Source organism: Rana temporaria, chromosome 4 (assembly GCF_905171775.1).
Source record: "Rana temporaria chromosome 4, aRanTem1.1, whole genome shotgun sequence".
Taxonomy (NCBI): domain Eukaryota; kingdom Metazoa; phylum Chordata; class Amphibia; order Anura; family Ranidae; genus Rana; species Rana temporaria.
The window spans coordinates 216,367,412-216,385,625 of NC_053492.1; the positions used below are offsets into that span (position 1 = coordinate 216,367,412).

Here is an 18,214-nt window from a genome sequence, read left to right on the forward strand (position 1 = left end):
AGCTGCACAATTAATCGTTAAAAAAATCGTGATCTCGATTCAACCCCCCTGACAATCTCCAATGCAGAGTTTGCTGATTCTTTCATATAACAAGTGGAGAGACTTTCAGCTGTCAAAAGAAAATATCCAGGCAGTCTGCCAAGTTTTTAACAGGAAACATTGTAACTGACACTTCCTTCTTAGACCAAAGGGATACACTTCTGTGTGTAAAGAACAAATCTGGGCAGTCTGTGAAGTTTGTAAACAAAATGAAACATTGTAACTAACTAACATTGTAACTAAATTTAACCACTTAAAGTCCAACACTTGTTTCTTAAGTTAAAAAGCAATATTATTTGCTAGAAAATTACTTGGAACCGCCAAACATTATATATATTTTAGCAGAGACTCTAGGGAATACAATGGCTATTGCTGCAATATGTTATGTCACACTGCATTTTCCCACTTGAATGAATAATAAAAACCATAAAAACAAAACAGTTAAGTTAGCCCATAGAGTAATTTTCTAGCAAAAAACAAATGATGATTTTTCTATGTAGTAGAGAAGTGTCAGAATTGGCCTGGGTGGCAAGGGGTTAATTACCATGAGTAATATACAAATAATTATTATAAACCCTGTGATCCTATCAGTCTGCTGTAGTGTGTCAGCTTGTATTTATATTGGCCGCTCTGAATGTAGCTTCTGACAGGCTGTGCAAGCAGGCCCGTATCTCCGGAACCATAAATGATAGCCGTCCCATATTTTAACCAGTTGTGGGGTAGGTCTTCCCATGCCTACCCCCAAATGTGGGGTTTCTGTGACCTCTGGTCATCGAGCTACAACCCCCCAATTTCGATCTTAAAAAAAAAAAAATTAAAAAAAAAATATATATATTTTTTTTGGGGCAAATGGGCCTATCTTGAGAAAGGGGCCTGGAGCTGCAGCTCCATCAGCCCCATTGTTAATCCGGCCCTGGGTTGCAGCACCTGACAGATGATGGAAACATCAGCTGCAGTGCCGACATTGCTGGATTCCAGGATAGGGAAGTGTCCTATTATTAAAAGTCAGCAGATGCAGTATGTGTAGCTGCTGGTTTTTAATTTTTGCAGGGATGGACAAACCTCCTCTTTAAGCCCACCGGAGATGGTTCGAATCTCAGCCTGTTCAACAGGGACCAGGACGAGATTCAAACCATGTATGGGCAGGCTGACTGTACCCAAGTCAATACATACATTTACTTGGGTACAACCAGCATGTTGGATGTGATATAGCCACTAGCCGTAATCACTGTGTTCACAGTGTTCTCCTGGCAGGGACAGCTACCCAGACCAAACCCCCCCACCCCCCGCCAGGACAACACAGCTCCATGGGATGGATTCCTCCATCAACACTGTGTTGATGGAGAAACCAACCAATTTTCATACCTGCAACACGTGGTTACAGGAAAGAAAATCATATGATCTATGTATGACCTGCCTGAGGCCCCGTACACACGGTCGGACCGAACCGATGAGAATGAACCGAAGTTCAGTTTCATCGGACCAAACCGACCGTGTGTATAGGCCATCGGTCTGTTTTCCTTCGGTCCAAAATTTTAAAACATGCTTCAAAAAACGATGGACCGCTGCCCGATCGGACCAAACCGATGGTTAGTACAGAAAAGCATCGGTTCAAAACCCGCGCATGCTCAGAATCAAATCGACGCATGCTTGGAAGCATTGAACTTCATTTTATTCAGCACGTCGTGTGTTTGACGTCACCGCATTCTGACCCGATCGGATTTTGGACTGACGGTGTGTACGCATATCAGGCCGTACGGCCACTTCAGAGGTGAACCGATGAAAACGGCCGGACGGACCAGTCACATCGGTTTGGTCCGACCGTGTGTACAAGGCCTTAGACTTAGCAGGGGATGTAGGATGTGCCAGCCAGAGAGGTGGCAGGATGACATAATGGTCTTTGACTCAACTTGATCTAATTCATTCATAGAATACACAGCTGCCTATGAATGGCTAGGCTTGACTCAATTTTGTTCCGGTGCGGGAAGTTCACATCCTTTACTGGAACACAGTGCAGTATAATGTATGTAGCAGAAAGTAAATACAGTTTATAGAGTGCTCCCAGAGGAAGGACTAAACAAAATAGTTAAAGTGATAGTAAAGGTGTAAATCAGCTTTAAATTAGGCAACTGTTAGCCGATCTGGGCCATATCCTTTTTTTTTTCTACTAATTTTGGACATGTTCACATTATATAAATAATGTACAGAATGTATTTTCTGTCTACCTATGCGTGTGCAGGACACTACTGTTGAACTGGTGTGGAAGTAACAGGGGTGTCAAACTCAATTTCATTGTGAGCTGCATTAGCATTATGATTGCCCTCAAAAGGGCCGATTGTATCTGTAAGATTAGATGTCTAGCGCATCCCCTCCCCTTACATTCGATGTCAAGAGCCACCCCACCATCAGAAGTTGAGTCCCTCACTCTCCCTTACATCACAGTGTACCCCCCTTTTCTTAAGCTGCTTCTGGGAAGAAGCTGGATGCACTGCTTGAAAGCAAAAAGTAAGGGTCTGGAGGAGGACCGACCCGCGGACCTTGTGTTTGACACCTGTGAACTAACCAATCAAATATTTTTTTCATTGTTTTAGCTGAACTTTGGTGGATACATTTATTAAAACTGGTGTACTTAGAATCTGGTGTAGCCAATCAGCTTTTAACTTCAGCTTGTTCAATTAAAGCGGTTGTATTGTCTGCTTGGTCATTTTTACCTACAGGTAAGCCTATAATAAGGCTTACCTGTAGATAAAATGAATATCTCCTAAACCTGTACAGTTTAGGAGATATTTCCCTTGCATGCAGCCGCTGACGTCAGCAGCACATGCACAGTGAGGTTTTGGCGAAGGTCCGGCATGTCGTGCCGGAACTTGGCAAAAGGATGGGCTCCCGCGCGCTTGAGCCATGGACCCAGAATAAACACAGAGGGAACATGTCAGCTCCCTCAGTGGTGATGGGGCAGCCCTGTGGGAGCTTTGTTCTAAGGTAAGTATTTCATAATGAGCTAGTATGTGGTGCATACCAGCCCTTTATGTCTTTAGCTTACAGGTTTGTTTGTTTTTTTGTCCATACAACCGCTTTAAGTGTTGTCAATAAAAACTGAAAGCTGATTGGTTTCAATGCAGAGCTGCACCATATGTTGCACTCTCCAGTTTTAGTAAATAACCCATAGGGTCATTGGTTAAAAAAAAAGATAAGGTTCTTCTATATTATGTATTGCTTTGTATGCCCACCTTCCCCTCTACTAAAATTCCTTTTCATGATGGTAATTATATTGCTGTATTGGGTATGTTTTCTATCTGTTTTACCATTGTTTTACATTGTACCAATGAATTCCCCCGAAGCTTTAAAAATGAAAACCTAAACTGGTGTAGCAAACACACTAAATAGTGAGCAAGAAATTAAAGCAGGCAGGCACTTGCATTATTCTTATAAAACGCTGGAAAATGAAAATGCGTCAATCAACAAAGTGTGTGTTTACAAATGTACTCAAAGAGGAGCAGAAAAAGTTACGTCAGCAGCTACAGTATCTATACTGTGGCTGCTGACTTTTAATATTAGTGCACTTACCTGTTCGGGAATTCTGCGATGTCCTCATCCGAGCCAGTTTTTCAATCGGCTACGGGTGCTGGCACTGCCATTTGACCCCCCCACAAAAGGTGCCAAATATGGCAGCAGAGGGGGGGAAGAGACAGATAAGCAGACTTTCCTCTTTTGGGTGGAGCTACACTTTAAGGGCCAGATCCACAAACGTATTACGCCGGCGTATCTATTGATACGCCGCGTAATTTTTAAAGTTCCCGCGTCGTATCTTTGTTTTGTATCCACAAAACAAGATACGACTGCATCTGGGCTCGATCCGACACGCGTACATCTTTATTACTTCGTCGGATCTTAGGTGCATTTTTCCGCTGGCCGCTAGGTGGCGTTTCCGTCTAAATCCACGTCGAGTATGCAAATTAGCTAGATACGGCGATCCACGAACGTACGTCCGGCCGGCGCATTTTTTACGTCGTTTGCGTTCGGCTTTTTCCGGCGTATAGTTACCCCTGCTATATGAGGCGCAGCCAATGTTAAGTATGGCCATCGTTCCCGCTTCAAAATTTTACGTTGTTTGTGTAAGTCGTTCGCGAATAGGGCTTTGCGTAGAATGACATCACCGTCGTAAACATTGGATTTTCCGGTTTAATTTGGAGCATGTGCACTGGGATACCCCCACGGACGGCGCATGCGCAGTTGAAAAAAAACGTCATTTACGCCGGGTCAAGACGTATTTACATAAAACACGCCCCCATCACATCCATTTGAATGGCACGCCCTTACGCCGCCAAAGATACACCACGCCGCCGTAACTTACGGCGCGCTTGCTTTGAGGATACCAAAAAAAGAAAGTAAGTTACGTCGGCGTAGTGTATCTTAGATACGCTACGCCCGACGCAAATATGCGCCGATGTACGTGGATCTGCCCCTAAGTTTATAAATCCTATTCACGATGGATCAGTTGAAAAGCTGTCATAATGTATTACTAGCTTTTACCCAAATCATCTGGACACTTCTATTTTATCTTTTAACAAATGTTTACATAGTTAGATCACCCAACTGTCATTTGAAAAGCCCTGTATCTCTACTAATTGTAAAGTTTTATACTGAGGAATTACAGTAAAGAGTTATAGGGCCAGATTCACGTAGCGCAGCGGATCTATAGATCCGCTCGTTCTACGTGAATTAAGATCCGCTCCCGCAAGTTTAGGAGGCAAGTGGCTAATTCACAAACCACTTACCTCCAAACTTGCGACGGCGGATCCTAAATCCCCCAGCGGAATTCAAATTCCGCGGCTAGGGGAGTGTCATATTTAAATCAGGCGCGCTCCCGCGCCAATTTAAATGCGCATGCATCGTCCCTTGGAATTTCCTTGCGTGCATTGCTCCCACTGATGTCACTAGGACGTCAGTGGTTGCGACGTGAGCGGGACTTGCGACGCGCGTGTTCGTGAATCGGCGTACGCAAACGACGTAGGAAAATTCAAATTCGACGCGGGAACGCCGGCTATACTTAACATTGGCTGCGCCTGATAAAAGAAGGGGTAAGTATACGACGGAAAACCGCTACGGAAACGACGTAAGAACACTGCGACGGGTCCGCGTACGTTCGTGAATTTGCGCATCTCGCTGATTTACATATTATTTATCGTAAATCAGCGGGAACGCCCCCGGCGCCATTTTTAAATTGAAAAAAAGATCCGACAGTGTAACACATTGTAACACTGTCGGATCTAGCCCTATCTATGCGTAACTGATTCTATGAATCAGGCGCATAGATAGGACCAGTTTACGTCAGAGATACGATGGTGTATCTGTAGATACACCGTCGTATCTCTTTGTGAATCTGGCCCATAGAGTTTTTAATAAATTAATGACAATATTATAAGTCAGTACAATCCTATAACTTGATAAAAGCCCAACTGAACTTGTAGTTTAAATCAGCTAAATGCATTCTAGATGCATCAAAATCAAAGGTGTTCATAGTCTTACAATTTGCATTCTTTAGACCTGGCCTGAGTTCATATCTAGTCTCCTGCCAGCATGCTGCAGAGAAGTCCCCTTGCTGTTTGTGTGGAAGCAGTGGTCTATTACAAACATTTGAAACACCCCTTGCTGATTCAGAGTTCGAGCTCTTCAATCACTACAAAGCAGGAGCTATATTAGGGGTGTGAAGGACCTCGGTAGAGAGACCTCTGCTTCTGCACAGAGAGCAATAGTCCTCTTCTACAGCATGCTGGCAGAAGACATGAAATATAAGACATTGTATACTTTTTGTTTTATATTCATATTTCATTTATTTAGATAATTTAAACTAAATGTTTAGTTGGGCTTGAATAAATACATCTGTGAAAACAATGAAGATTGCAGTATAGATCACAGAGTTTCTATTTTCTTCCATACATTCTATACATGCACTGCACTAGACCTGAAAGGACTTCACATAGGGGTTAATTTACTAAAACTGGAGTGTGCAAAATCTGGTGCATCTCTGCATAGAAACCAATCAGCGTTGAGTTTTTTTTTTTTTTTTGTCAAATCTTAATTGAACAAGCTGAAATTAGAAGCTGATTGGCTACCATGCAAGCTGCTCCAGATTTTGTACTCTGCAGTTTTAGTATATCAACCCCATAGTGTGAGACTGTAATGTAATTTTAAAGCAATAAGTAACCAGATATAAATTGTAATAAACTTGTGTGTGCATTTTATTTGGAATTGTAAATATATCAAATATATATGCTAAAAAAGTAAGGCTTTAAGTGCAGAGAATGACTGTAAACATTCCCGAGATTCCATAATTGCTAAGTACTGACTGACCTGGGGAAGAGTAGATCTTTCAATGGCAAATGTTAGATAACAAGAGTATGTGGAATTTGTGAATTTCTAGAGTATAGCATGAAAGTAGATCTCTCTTATCTGGTGTTCACCTTTTTCTTAAAGAGGAACTACAGTCTGCTCATATTATTTTATAAACTGTATAACTGTATACTGTGATTCTGTACTTGTCAAATATGCTGCGGAAATGCCCCTCCCCCCCCCCACACCACTAAGTCTGTCTGCAACTATTTTAGCTGGGGGCAGCTGGAGTGCCTGTTCATTTCCTGGATGTACTCAGAGGCACACCCTTCAGCTCTGTAGCCCAGCAGCTCTCATTGTCCCTCTTATGACTCACCACCCCTCCCTTCCTGGCAAACTCTCACAAGAGTGATAGAGAGAGCTGTACATGATGTCATAAGCCTAGGCTTTTTATTAGACAAGAAACAGGAAGTGGGCTGTATAAATTATTCACTGGCAGAAAAAAAAATGTTGTACTATCCAAAGTTAAAACAACAAGGGCAGAAGATTTAATAGATGGAAAGATTAAATGACCGAAGGTCCATTTTAAGGTATTGGCTCATTATTTGGATGTTTTTCACGTATGACAACTGCCTGCTCATACTTTTGTTTCATAATAAAATTTCTCCTGCCCCTGTAGTCCCCCCACACCAGAAACACTTCAGGGGTTACATAGTTACATAGTTGGTAAGGTTACACTGGTTGAACCTGTGTCAAACCTGAGAGTGGGTGGGATTTACTAAAACTAGAGTGCAAAATCTGGTGCAGCTCTGCATAGAAACCAATCTGCTTCTATTTTTTTTGTCAAAGCTTAATTGAACAAGCTGAAGTCAGAAGATGATTGGCTACCACGTACAGCTGCACCAGATTTTGCTCTCTCCAGTTTCATGCCCATTTCACACTGCTCTGTAGCAAAATCATGGTAAAAACGCATATACAGCAAATTTGCTGTGTTTCATATGCATTACCTGTGCATTTCTGGTGCGTTATTGGGTTGCCTACACCTGTAAAAAATGTACCTCAAAAACGCACCAAAAAACACAAACCACGGTGCGTTTTTACCACAATTTAATATCAAAAATATCAATGTGAAAGGGGACTTGGGGTGTATGTTCATGTCACTACTATTTTCCATTAACCTGTACATTGTGTTCAGTAAGAAACACATTCTTCTCTAGGGGTTTTGTTCAATTTTTTGTATCTGCCATAACATCTCACCAGGGTCCCTTTTTTTTAAGCAACCGGCTTCTTTAAACCAATTGTAAACTATATCAGGGTCCAATAACCCACTGCTTAGATAGATTAATAAACAGAGGGGTTCAAAATCATACTGCTATATAATAAGTAGGAATGAGCTTCAGGTTTTGTCTGGACACAAGTTTGACAAGTCGAATGTTATGTATAATAGAATTACTTCCACTATTCTACGTGATTACTTCCTGCTGTCAATGGTTGTTGAGGACACCGGTAGGTGCTGGGACTGCAGAGTCCATAACAACCCCAGTGGTGTCACTGGCTCCATGGCTGGGAGTCCCCAGTCATGTATAGCTTTTAAAAAAAGGTTGGGGTTCCCTCCATAATTGATATAAGACCCTTTAGGGGGATTTTAAGGGGGACCCTGAGCAAAAAAAAAATGCATTAGGTCCCTTCTAAATTATATCACACACAGACACAAATCAAGAAAAAAAATGTGTGAGGTCCCCCCCCCCCCAAATACAAATTATGCCAGACCCCTGAGCATGCTGCCTGGAAGGCTTTAAATTTTGCTGGCAATTGTAACACTTTTTTATTTGTAAATGTTACTTTTGCTGTAGTAGGTTGTATAAATTGCACAGATGTGCTACTTCATGGACAGGGTCAGGGCACCCTCAATCATGTTATTTAATTGAGTTTTGTATTTTCACTGTTTCACTTTAAGCCAGGGGTGTCCAAACTTTTATCAAAGAGGGCCAGATTTGATGAAGTGAACATGCGTGAGGGCCGACCATTTTTCCTGACATTCTTTGAACCATTAAAATTTGGTCTATGTGTGTTTGTCAGAGCACCAATACACTGCTCAACAAGAATTCTATCTCTTTTGTGGCCCAGACAAATCCCCTAGCGCCGCTCAGGACTAAGGATGAGCTCGAGAGTGTTATTTGGATATACCGTATTTATTGGTGTATAACACGCACCTTCACTTATGAGGGAAGTTTCAGAAAAAAAAATTTAAATAAAGAACTGTGAAGCAAAATAAGGGTCAGTGCCCATCTGCAGCCTCCCCATTGCAATGAATGCAGCCTCCCTATTGCCATGGATGCAGCCTCCCCATTGCCATCAGTACAGCCTGATCCATGCACATCTGCAGCCTCGGAGGGGACAGGAAGGGGGTGGGACGAGCGCCTACAGATTACATACAGGAGAATCTCCTGTTTAGTCGGCGGCCTCTTTAATGCAAAGCCCCGCCTCCTATGATAGACAGAACTTCGTCCAATGGCAGCCCGGGAGATAGGACTTCCTAGTTCAGATGCCACTGAGTAAACAGAAGATTCTGCTGTATGTAATCTGACGGCGCTCGTTCTTCCCCCTCCCTGTCCCCTCTGAGGTGGCGCCGATAAATACAGTATATATCTTTAGTGGCCTGGGGGGCGGCAAAATATATATATATCCAAATTACCAGGGGGGCCACATTAAACCGGCACAAGGTCCGCAATCGGACCGCGGGCCGGACTTTGGACATGCCTGCTTTAAGCATTAAGCCTGGCACACACTGCTAGCCCGACATTCAGCCTCTGTGTAAGTGTCTTTACTAACGTCACTGCTCTCAAATTTAAAATGAAACTTAAAAGAAAATGTTCTTGCTTTTGTCCATTTCAATGGACAGGCCCCCATTTCCTTTGTTTGATAATGACTTTAGCCCAGAAAATGCCCAGGTCTTTTTATTTTTATTTTTTATTTGTACATTTGGCTTCAATGGATTTAGCACCTACATTTTAGTAATGTTCACAACCCATGCACAAACTGAGCCCAGGTCTGTTTGGTGTTTATTTTTGCTCATCTTATAGATCACAGGCATCATAACTGAATGTGGGTCCTAATATATTTTAAATAGTTTGATAATATACTAGTTAACCACTTAAGGACCGAGCCTGTTTTTCAGACAGTGTTTACAAGTTTTTTGCTAGAAAGTTACTTAGAACCCCCAAACATTATATATTTTTTTTCTAACACCCTATAGAATAAAATGGCGGTCTTTACAACACTTTTTGTCACACTGTATTTGCACAGCGGTCTTACAAGTGCAAGTTTTTTGGAAAAAAAATCACTTTTTTGAATAAAACAATAAGTAAAGTTAGCCCAATTTTTTAAGAAAAAAAGGGTGGTGTTAGGTCAGTGGATCGACAACAGTATAATTTACCTTCTCTTATCTGTGAGGAGATTAGATAAGACAGGCAAAACAAAAACAAAAAAACTAAAACAAACATCATATAAAAAAACAAAAAGTGCCATTGTTAAAGATTATTGATTTACCATTACATGTGGTCCATTCATAGCACTTGCATATCCTAGTGAAATAGACCATATTACATCAGGATTTAGACATAAGAATGTAAACTGTACCAATAAAAACCTTTTACTTACTCGCTGCCCTTTGGCCTCTTAAATATACAATTGACAAAAAACTTTATTATATCTGTTCTAAAGGTGCAAAACATACCTGTCGATCCTAAGGCCCCATACACACGAGAGGATTTATCCGCAGATACGGTTCCACGGATAAATCCTCTCAAAGATTTCCGCAGATTTCGATGCGATGGAGTGTACACACCATCGCATTGAAATCCGCGCGGAAATCCTCTGCCGATGACGTGTCGCGCCGTCGCCGCGATTATGACGCGGCGACGGGCGCGACGCTGTCATATAAGGAATTCCACGCATGCGTCAAATCATTACGACGCGTGCGGGGAATCCCTTTGGACGAATGGATCCGGTAAGTCTGTACAGACGAGCGGATCCATCCGTTGGAATGGATTCCAGCAGATGGATTTGTTGTGCATCACAGCAAATATCCGATCCGCTGGAATCCATCCCAGAGGAGATTTCTCCGCGGAAACAGATCCGCTGGCGTGTACACACCATAGGATCTATCCGCAGAAACCCATTTGCTGGGATTTATCTGCGGATGGATTCTATCGTGTGTACGGGGCCTAAGAGTAATCCAGAGCTGTCCTGTGTCCTGTTTACTCTGTATTTGTTTTTTAAAGGAGACTAATCGGTCTTCACAGGTCCTCCCTTGGTCTACAAAATACCCCACCTCATGGTGTAGAGATGAGAGGGGGGCACTGTAGTTTAGAAAATGACAACTAGGCAGGGCTGACACCATTCCTTGCAAGTACAGCCTAAAAAAATCAATCGAAATCAGAAACTTAGGAGCTAAGAGCATTTCTACCAGGATGAACTGGTAATTGAGAAATGTGTATGTATTGCAAAGATACATACACATAATACCTGAGTATTAAACACAAAGGTTCCTGCTAATAAATGCACAACTGCCTATAGGAGCATGTACCCTCACAGAAGAGTACATCTTCATTAGCACTATACTGTATATTTATCAGGATGGGGGTTGTAATAAAAGGCATGATCAGCAGTCAACTGTTAATATGTGTCATTTGACAGTAAACACTAGATAAAGTTGTTTCATCTACACATGCTAAAAGCTGTTTCTCTCTGTCCATTGATGTCAAGACAAAGGGAGAGATAGACAGATGCTGTTTCCAAGCACTATGTAGCCTACAGTCAATTTAAAGAAAGCCAAACTCAACAGTTGGTTTATAGAGAAGAACAAAACTTAAATACTGATTTCATAGTTGCCGAAAGCTCTCTCTTCAGTAACATCTTATATGTGTGTTAAACCTTAATCATTAATGAGTAAAAAGTTTCAACTCCAGGCTTTGTGTGGATTGTAATTAATAAACCATAAGCTAACCAATTCATCACTGAATTTTTTCCATCTTAATATTTGCATTGTAGGAAATACAGAAGCAGAGGGTTACATATTTTTCTGTTAGATGGATATATTAAAATTGCAATGTTTTGAGACCCGAGGCTCTAAGCATTATGTATTACAGAACCTGAAATTTCTCATAATTTATACATAATTTGGAAAGGAAAACAACTTTACGAGCATTTTGACACCCCTGTTTAAAGCCTTAGCAAAATGGAAGAGTAATTTAATGAAATGTAGCTAATGTAACAGAAAGGTATACTTAGAGGTGGAATTTGCACATTGCTTCAGGAAAAGAAAGTACACACATCTGTATTCATGAACATGCATTTTGACAAACCGGCCAGCAATGTGCTTACCGATTTATTGTTGTTAGTAGAACTAATGCACTGTATTTTGTGCCAACGCAATCATTTGCCCACTAAGCATAAATTAAAATGTATTTCTGGGCAAAAAAGAACACAGTACATGTATGCAATGTATGCATACATCCCATTGTTTGTCTCTTAAAAACATTGAAAGTACATGAAAAATACCTCCTTTATAATGCCAGTAAGTTCTTAACTTTCTAGTGTGAGCTGAAAGCACTGCCTTGATGCATGCCAAGCTCGACAGCCCTGTACATTTTCCCTGCTGGACTACAGAACATCTTTTTGTCTCATCTTCATAGCATGCAGGATGTGTTCTGTGTTGCAGGAGAAAATAACAGGGCTGAGAAAAAAGGCAAGGCTGTCAGCGCTGCTTGGGATTTCATGGCAGCGGAGGAAGTGTTGTCATCTCACCGCAGGTAGATCATTAGACTTCTTGTGGGATCAACATGTATTTTTCTGTACTTGCAATGCATTTAAAGTGACAAAACATTGGTTTATGTGAATGTATTGCAGAGATGCACTGAATATGAATGTTTTGACTTTTCACAGACATATATAGGACAGATTACATTGATTGTTATTTAAAGGGTAGTTCTTCTGAGCATGCAGAATTGTGAAGTAAGAGATAACAAAGGTGGCTTATTTGTTCCATTTTATGCAGATTTAAATGTCTGCATTTTCAGTTACTGTAGGTCAGTGTTTGTATGTATTTCTGAATGTCTGCCTAAAGGATATCAAAATCTGAGAAGAAAAATGTAATACCAGTACTTATCTACTGTATAAACTAATATGGTAAATAGTGGCTGTTAGTTTATATATGGTAGATGTTTACGATCATTTATTTATTTAAGTGGCGGCTTCACCATCATACTTTAGTGATCTATTATATGCCGGGTGGACGTTAACTTGTGGACCCTTTGATTTTAGTACCAGTACTTAGTATTTGGTTGAGGCTGGGTTCACACCATTGCAAATTGGATGCCAATTCCCCAAATCCAATTCGCAATAGCAGGAGATTTTGAAAGGCTCTCTATGGAGCCAATCCAAATATCTCCACTGTGGATCCTGGGCAAATTTGCACAGCAGCCCTGTGCGTCTTTTGGTCCATCTTAGGTCTTAATTCAGACAAAAATGTTGTCTGAAATAGGACCTGAAACGGTGAACCTGCTGGGAGCTGCATGCGACGATGGTGTGAACCCAGCCTCGTGCATTTGTTTTGATTTTTAAGAATAGTTTTAGTACTTATAGAAAATATGTGTGGAACATGACAAAAATACAGGGGTTGATTTACTAACGACATCCTAGAGTGTAAGCTCTAGCGAGCAGGGCCCTCTGATTCCTCTTGTACAAAATTGTAATGTAACTGTAATGTCTGCCTTCATTTTGTTAAGCGCTGCGCAAACTGTTGGTGCAATATAAATCCTGTATTATAATAATAAAAAAGGCAAAGTGCAGTCGTACTCTGCAAGGGCAGTTGCTCCAGAGCTTAATAAATGAGGTAAAGCTTCACTTTGCAAAAATACCAAATCACATGCAAAGAAAATGTAACAAAAACAGCTTTTTTTTGCTTGCACATGACTGGATGATAGAAGTCAGCAAAGCTTCTGCTCATTTACTAAGCTCTGGAGTAATTGCTCTTACAGAGTGCAACTTCACTTTGCAAAGTGCACGGTCAATTTACCTTTAGTAAATCAACCCCACAGTATCCTTGTCACTTCCTGTTAGTTGAACTCAAAACACAAAGTTATTATGGGAGCTGTGGTGGCTCAACGCGATTGGCACTGCGCTGACAAGCCATTCACCTCTGCAGCTAGGGGTTCGGATCCTGGTCTCAGCTACATGTGAATTGAGTTTGGTGGTCTCAGCCCGGCTATGCGAGGTAAGCCTGCTCTTAGTACGCCCACCCCCCTCCCACAAAAACCACCACACTTGCACGCACTCGAAATTGGGTTAACCACGCGGTCTCTAAAAAGAGAGGCGAAGGACTAATGGGGCTGGTTGAGCGGGCTAGATCCTCTCACTCCCTTATAGGGAGTCCCTCTGCCCCGTTGGGCTTCAAAGCGGAGCAGGTAGGGCGGGCTGTGTGGGAGGACCCCCTCACACACCCACCATTGCCACCCGGGGCATGGAGAAAGGTGGCAGATTGCCTCTGGGGGAGGCCTGCCTACTCCCAACTCCTGCAGTCCGGCTCCTCTCTCGAGTACACGCACAAAATACACTTTTTAAAAAAAAAACACAAAGTTATATTCTCACTGTAGACTGCTAATCCTCTCACCTCATGTAATGTAGATGAAGAAAGGAAGACACAGCTTGTGTCCAGCCTGGGTGGCAACTATAGTTTCCCCCATACAAAAAGTGGAGCGAGTGAGCCTTGATACCCGAGAACAGGAAATGTATTATTCCGTAACTCCCAACTTTTTGAGATGGGAATAAGGGACACCTATCAGTAAAAGTATGCAGGCATGGGACACACCCCTTGCCATGCCCCCTTTAAGGAGAATTGTACAAAAAAACAAGATTGGTTAAACCCACAAGTGCTTTTTTTACCACTACTATTCCTTTATATTGGCTTTTGGAATTTACAAATGCAGCAATTTAGAAATCAGATGAAAGGTTTAGAACTGAGAAACACTTTTTGATAGATAAATAGTACATAGTTTATATACATCTATATAGATCAGACCAAAATGAGGGACAAATGAGGAGGAATGAGGGACAGAGGGACATTGCTCTAAATCAGGGACAGTCCATCGAAATCAGGGACAGTTGGGAGCTATGTTGTTCACAGAAGTGCCAGGCTAAAATAAAGGAAAAAAGCCTGAAAAAATAATGCAGTCACAAAGTCTAAGAATTGTTAAGCTGTATAACATATTTTGTGTAATAAAATAGTTAAGATAAGCTTTAAATGCACAACAGGTAATTGTTTATTAACAAAGATTAACGATTCAACAGTTGGATCCTACATGGTCCGACCACTGATGAGCCTTCTAACAAAATCTAGTGGTACAAACAGGCACATTTGTATCAGGAGATTGCACACTGGTGCCTATGAATTGTACCAAAGGAGTGTTAATTATTTCTATACTTTGAGATTTTTTTTCAATAAATATAGTCTGGTTTCATGTGTATTTCTGAAAGTGGTTGTAAATCCTCACAGATACCCAATGAAGCTACTGGCCTCAGGTGATACACAGAGATGAAACAAATCCTCCTACATAAGTTGTAACTCTACATCATTCAAAGTGAAGAATTTATAAAACTTGTTTGACTACCAGAAAAAAGGGGCGGAGAGTTGAAATGACACACTGCAGAGCTCAGCAAGGAAAGCTCTGAAAGCTGATTGGAGGGAAAGGACACCCCCTTCACACAACACAGGAAGAGAGTTGAAGCTGTCTATCAGCTGGAGGTCCCTCTCCTGTCACCTTTCCTCTCTTGGTGTCAGGAAAACTTGTCTAAAGGAATTAATGCTGATAGCAGAGGAACAAAGCAGCAGACAATTGAGACAAGTACACACTATAGAGGTATATGCTTTGTTCATGTTTCATGCCTGAGGTTTACAACCACTTTAAATAATTGTAAAAATGTAAGTCAAACTTAAATTTATGTTATTATGTTGAATATTTTATACATGTTTTTGAAAATGTATGTGCCGATGACAGTAAGTTTCCTTCAATGCGACCTTGTGGAATTATTTAGTTATGGCCTTACAAGTATTTTCTGGGGGGGGGGGTGTTGACATTTTGGGGGGATACATGTGCAAGGATAAACAAAGGAAGTGGGAGAAAAGCTTCTGTCCAACTCATTTACCAAGCCCTTTCAGCATCTTTCTGCATTGAAATGGCATAATATTATGCAGCAATAGTCTCTAGTTTAGCAGGATCAGGAATGTGTTTGAAAACACCTCAGGATAGGTCATCATTGAAAATGTATTTCCTGTCCAGAGCAATGTGTAGGATACTGACTAAGAGCTAAATCAGGCTCATTCGTTTACAAATACAGTCACAAAAAATAAACTGGTTCTTTGAACAGAAACGAATTTGAAGTGTGATTTTCTCTAAAAATAAATAAATATTAAAGCTGAATTCCAGAGAAACAGTTAAAAAACAGCTAAAAAACACACACAACACATATACAGGTACTGGTTTGCTGTATGTGCCAGACACTAATATCTGTCAGGATTAGTATTTTTATTTTTGCAGTCCTGAAATTTGCAAAGCTCTGCTACAAGGCACAGTTCTGGCTGGCAAGGTAGGGGACCTGATTTTTTTCTGCTACAATTAACCCCTGGTTCACACTGATGCGATTTGACATGCGATTTGACATGTCAATGGCGCCGTCCTAAACCTGCACAGATGTCTGTAATTGCAGACAAAATTGAGACTGACAAGCGGGAGTGAAAACGGCTTCACTCCCGCAGCCAAGTGTGAACATGAGCTAAGTAACAGTTTTCCCTCTCCCAGTCTGTGACTGGACGCTGAAAGACAGACACTACAGACTGATGAGGTAAGCTCTCGTCTGTCACTCTGCTCTCTCTACCTACCAGCATGTTCCTCGTTAACACATAAGCATTGCAGGACAACTCACAGGCCCAAAAATGATGGGCTACCTGTGCTGCTTCTTCTCCCAGTCTGAGCTTTGCTGTGAAGGAATTGTAATTATGTATTAATAAACACATAGCTGAATACATTTGTGTTTTGTATATGTGCCTAGAGTTCAGAGAACAGGAACATTTTTTGCTATTTATTCTTTAAATGACAGGCTTTCATCACAGACACATAATACTGACTATAAAATGAGAAGTCAATGATATGAACAGTTTTATTAATAAGCGAATAAACAAGGGCTTATTCACCAAACAACACAACACATTCTTCAAAATAGCTTTGAAACCCTATCTAGACTTTGTCTAATTTCTCCCTTTAACCTGGTAAATATATATTTTTAGAATTTTCATTCAAGTATGCTCTTTGCTTCTTTTTTTTTTGGTATGTGCAATACAGTGAGTTCATAACTTTCTATACATTCTGAAACAATGTTATTAGCCCTTTCCAGTTCACCTCTGTGAACTATAAAATACACACCCCTATATTATAGTCAAAGGTATAGGGTGGTGGTGTTATTTAACCTAGATACACTTTCTGTTCTAGCATGAAAACACTGCTCCTCCTTCGATTCAATAAACAAGTGAGTTTTGTCAACCTAGCACAGGAAGTTGAAAATAAAGAAAACATTAGTATGGATACAGGTGTATACAGTGTTTGTGTGAGTATTTTTAAAGATTACTAAATAAATATTTGATAATTTAGCACTATTTTGCTGTCTGTACATGGTATATAACAAACCTTTAAATTGATATTTTTATTTTTTTCATTAAAACTAGTTTCTGTGTTATACCCCACTCCCATTTATTATTTACTGCTCATAAAGTACCATATTGACCCCAGGAAGATGGAAAATTGTATCAATACTCACCGTAATATTCCTTTCCTGGTTCCTAAACATGGCAACATATTATGTTCCACCATCTAATGTGTATGCTATGTGCGGAAATTAAGGCACTCTAAAACATTTGTAGACATCACTAGTCCTTTGCGTCATATATGCAGCCATAATAAAAATAATATTGAGTCTTGAGAAAGAATATATTGCTTAAAAGGCCTTAAATGTGGTGGCTGCAGTAGTTTTTTTTATGTTTACATGTGATAGCAACACAATTGTTGTCCTTGGTGACAACACTTACTTACTGTACTAAGGTTTTAACTTTGTATACATTTGTTTATTTATTTATGTGCGTTCCATGAATATATGCTGTATGTTGTATGCACAAATCTGTACATATGAGGAGAGATACAAGTGTATTCTAGCACCATTCTGCTATGTTTTTGTTGGATGAGGTCTAGGAAATACAACAGTATATTGTTTATACTCTTGTCTAGTATAAGTCAGGCTCACATAGGTGATATATCACTCTATAATTCTCAGGTTTTCATGAAACAAAAAAGTTACATTTTTTTTACTGTCCTTCCATAAACCTAAATGTTTTATTTGTTGTAGTCTGGAAAGTAGTCAAAGGGAAACAGAACTCTCTTATGTCTATCAACAATAGGTACAACAATGGAGTTGCAAGTCTATTATTGATCTACTTTGCTCATAACCCTCAACCAGCAATAAAATACAGTTCTCACCTCATTTCATTTAGAATCTGAGGAATAGAACTGTAGTGTCACCTTTAAAAAAATATGCCAGCAATGGGCTACTAGGGATGATTGGCTCTGCCCAATTGAGATTTACAAACAGTTTAGCAAATCTTGTTTGAAGGTAAGGATTTAAGCTTTAAGAAAATTTTAGAAAATGATTCTATAATATCCCAAATGATTCTATAATATCCACTTATACATGAGATAGCAGTGTTCACACGTGTATTAATGTACATAATATTCTGCTC

At 40.5% G+C, this 18,214-nt stretch overlaps 1 protein-coding gene across 4 annotated transcripts in view; it reads left to right on the top strand.

The window, feature by feature from the left end:
- The window catches only part of FAM83B (family with sequence similarity 83 member B), a 166,749-nt gene that overhangs the window by 58,488 nt on the left and 90,047 nt on the right, over positions 1-18,214 (top strand). The window contains exon 1 of one of the 4 annotated variants that reach the window (XM_040349846.1): positions 16,114-17,031. The exons of the other annotated variants lie outside the window; for them this stretch is intronic. Coding sequence (XP_040205780.1) covers positions 16,918-17,031 — 114 coding nt within the window. The 5' untranslated portion in view covers positions 16,114-16,917. Of the gene's footprint in view, positions 1-16,113; positions 17,032-18,214 lie in introns of those variants that run through there. 4 annotated transcript variants of the gene reach the window in all.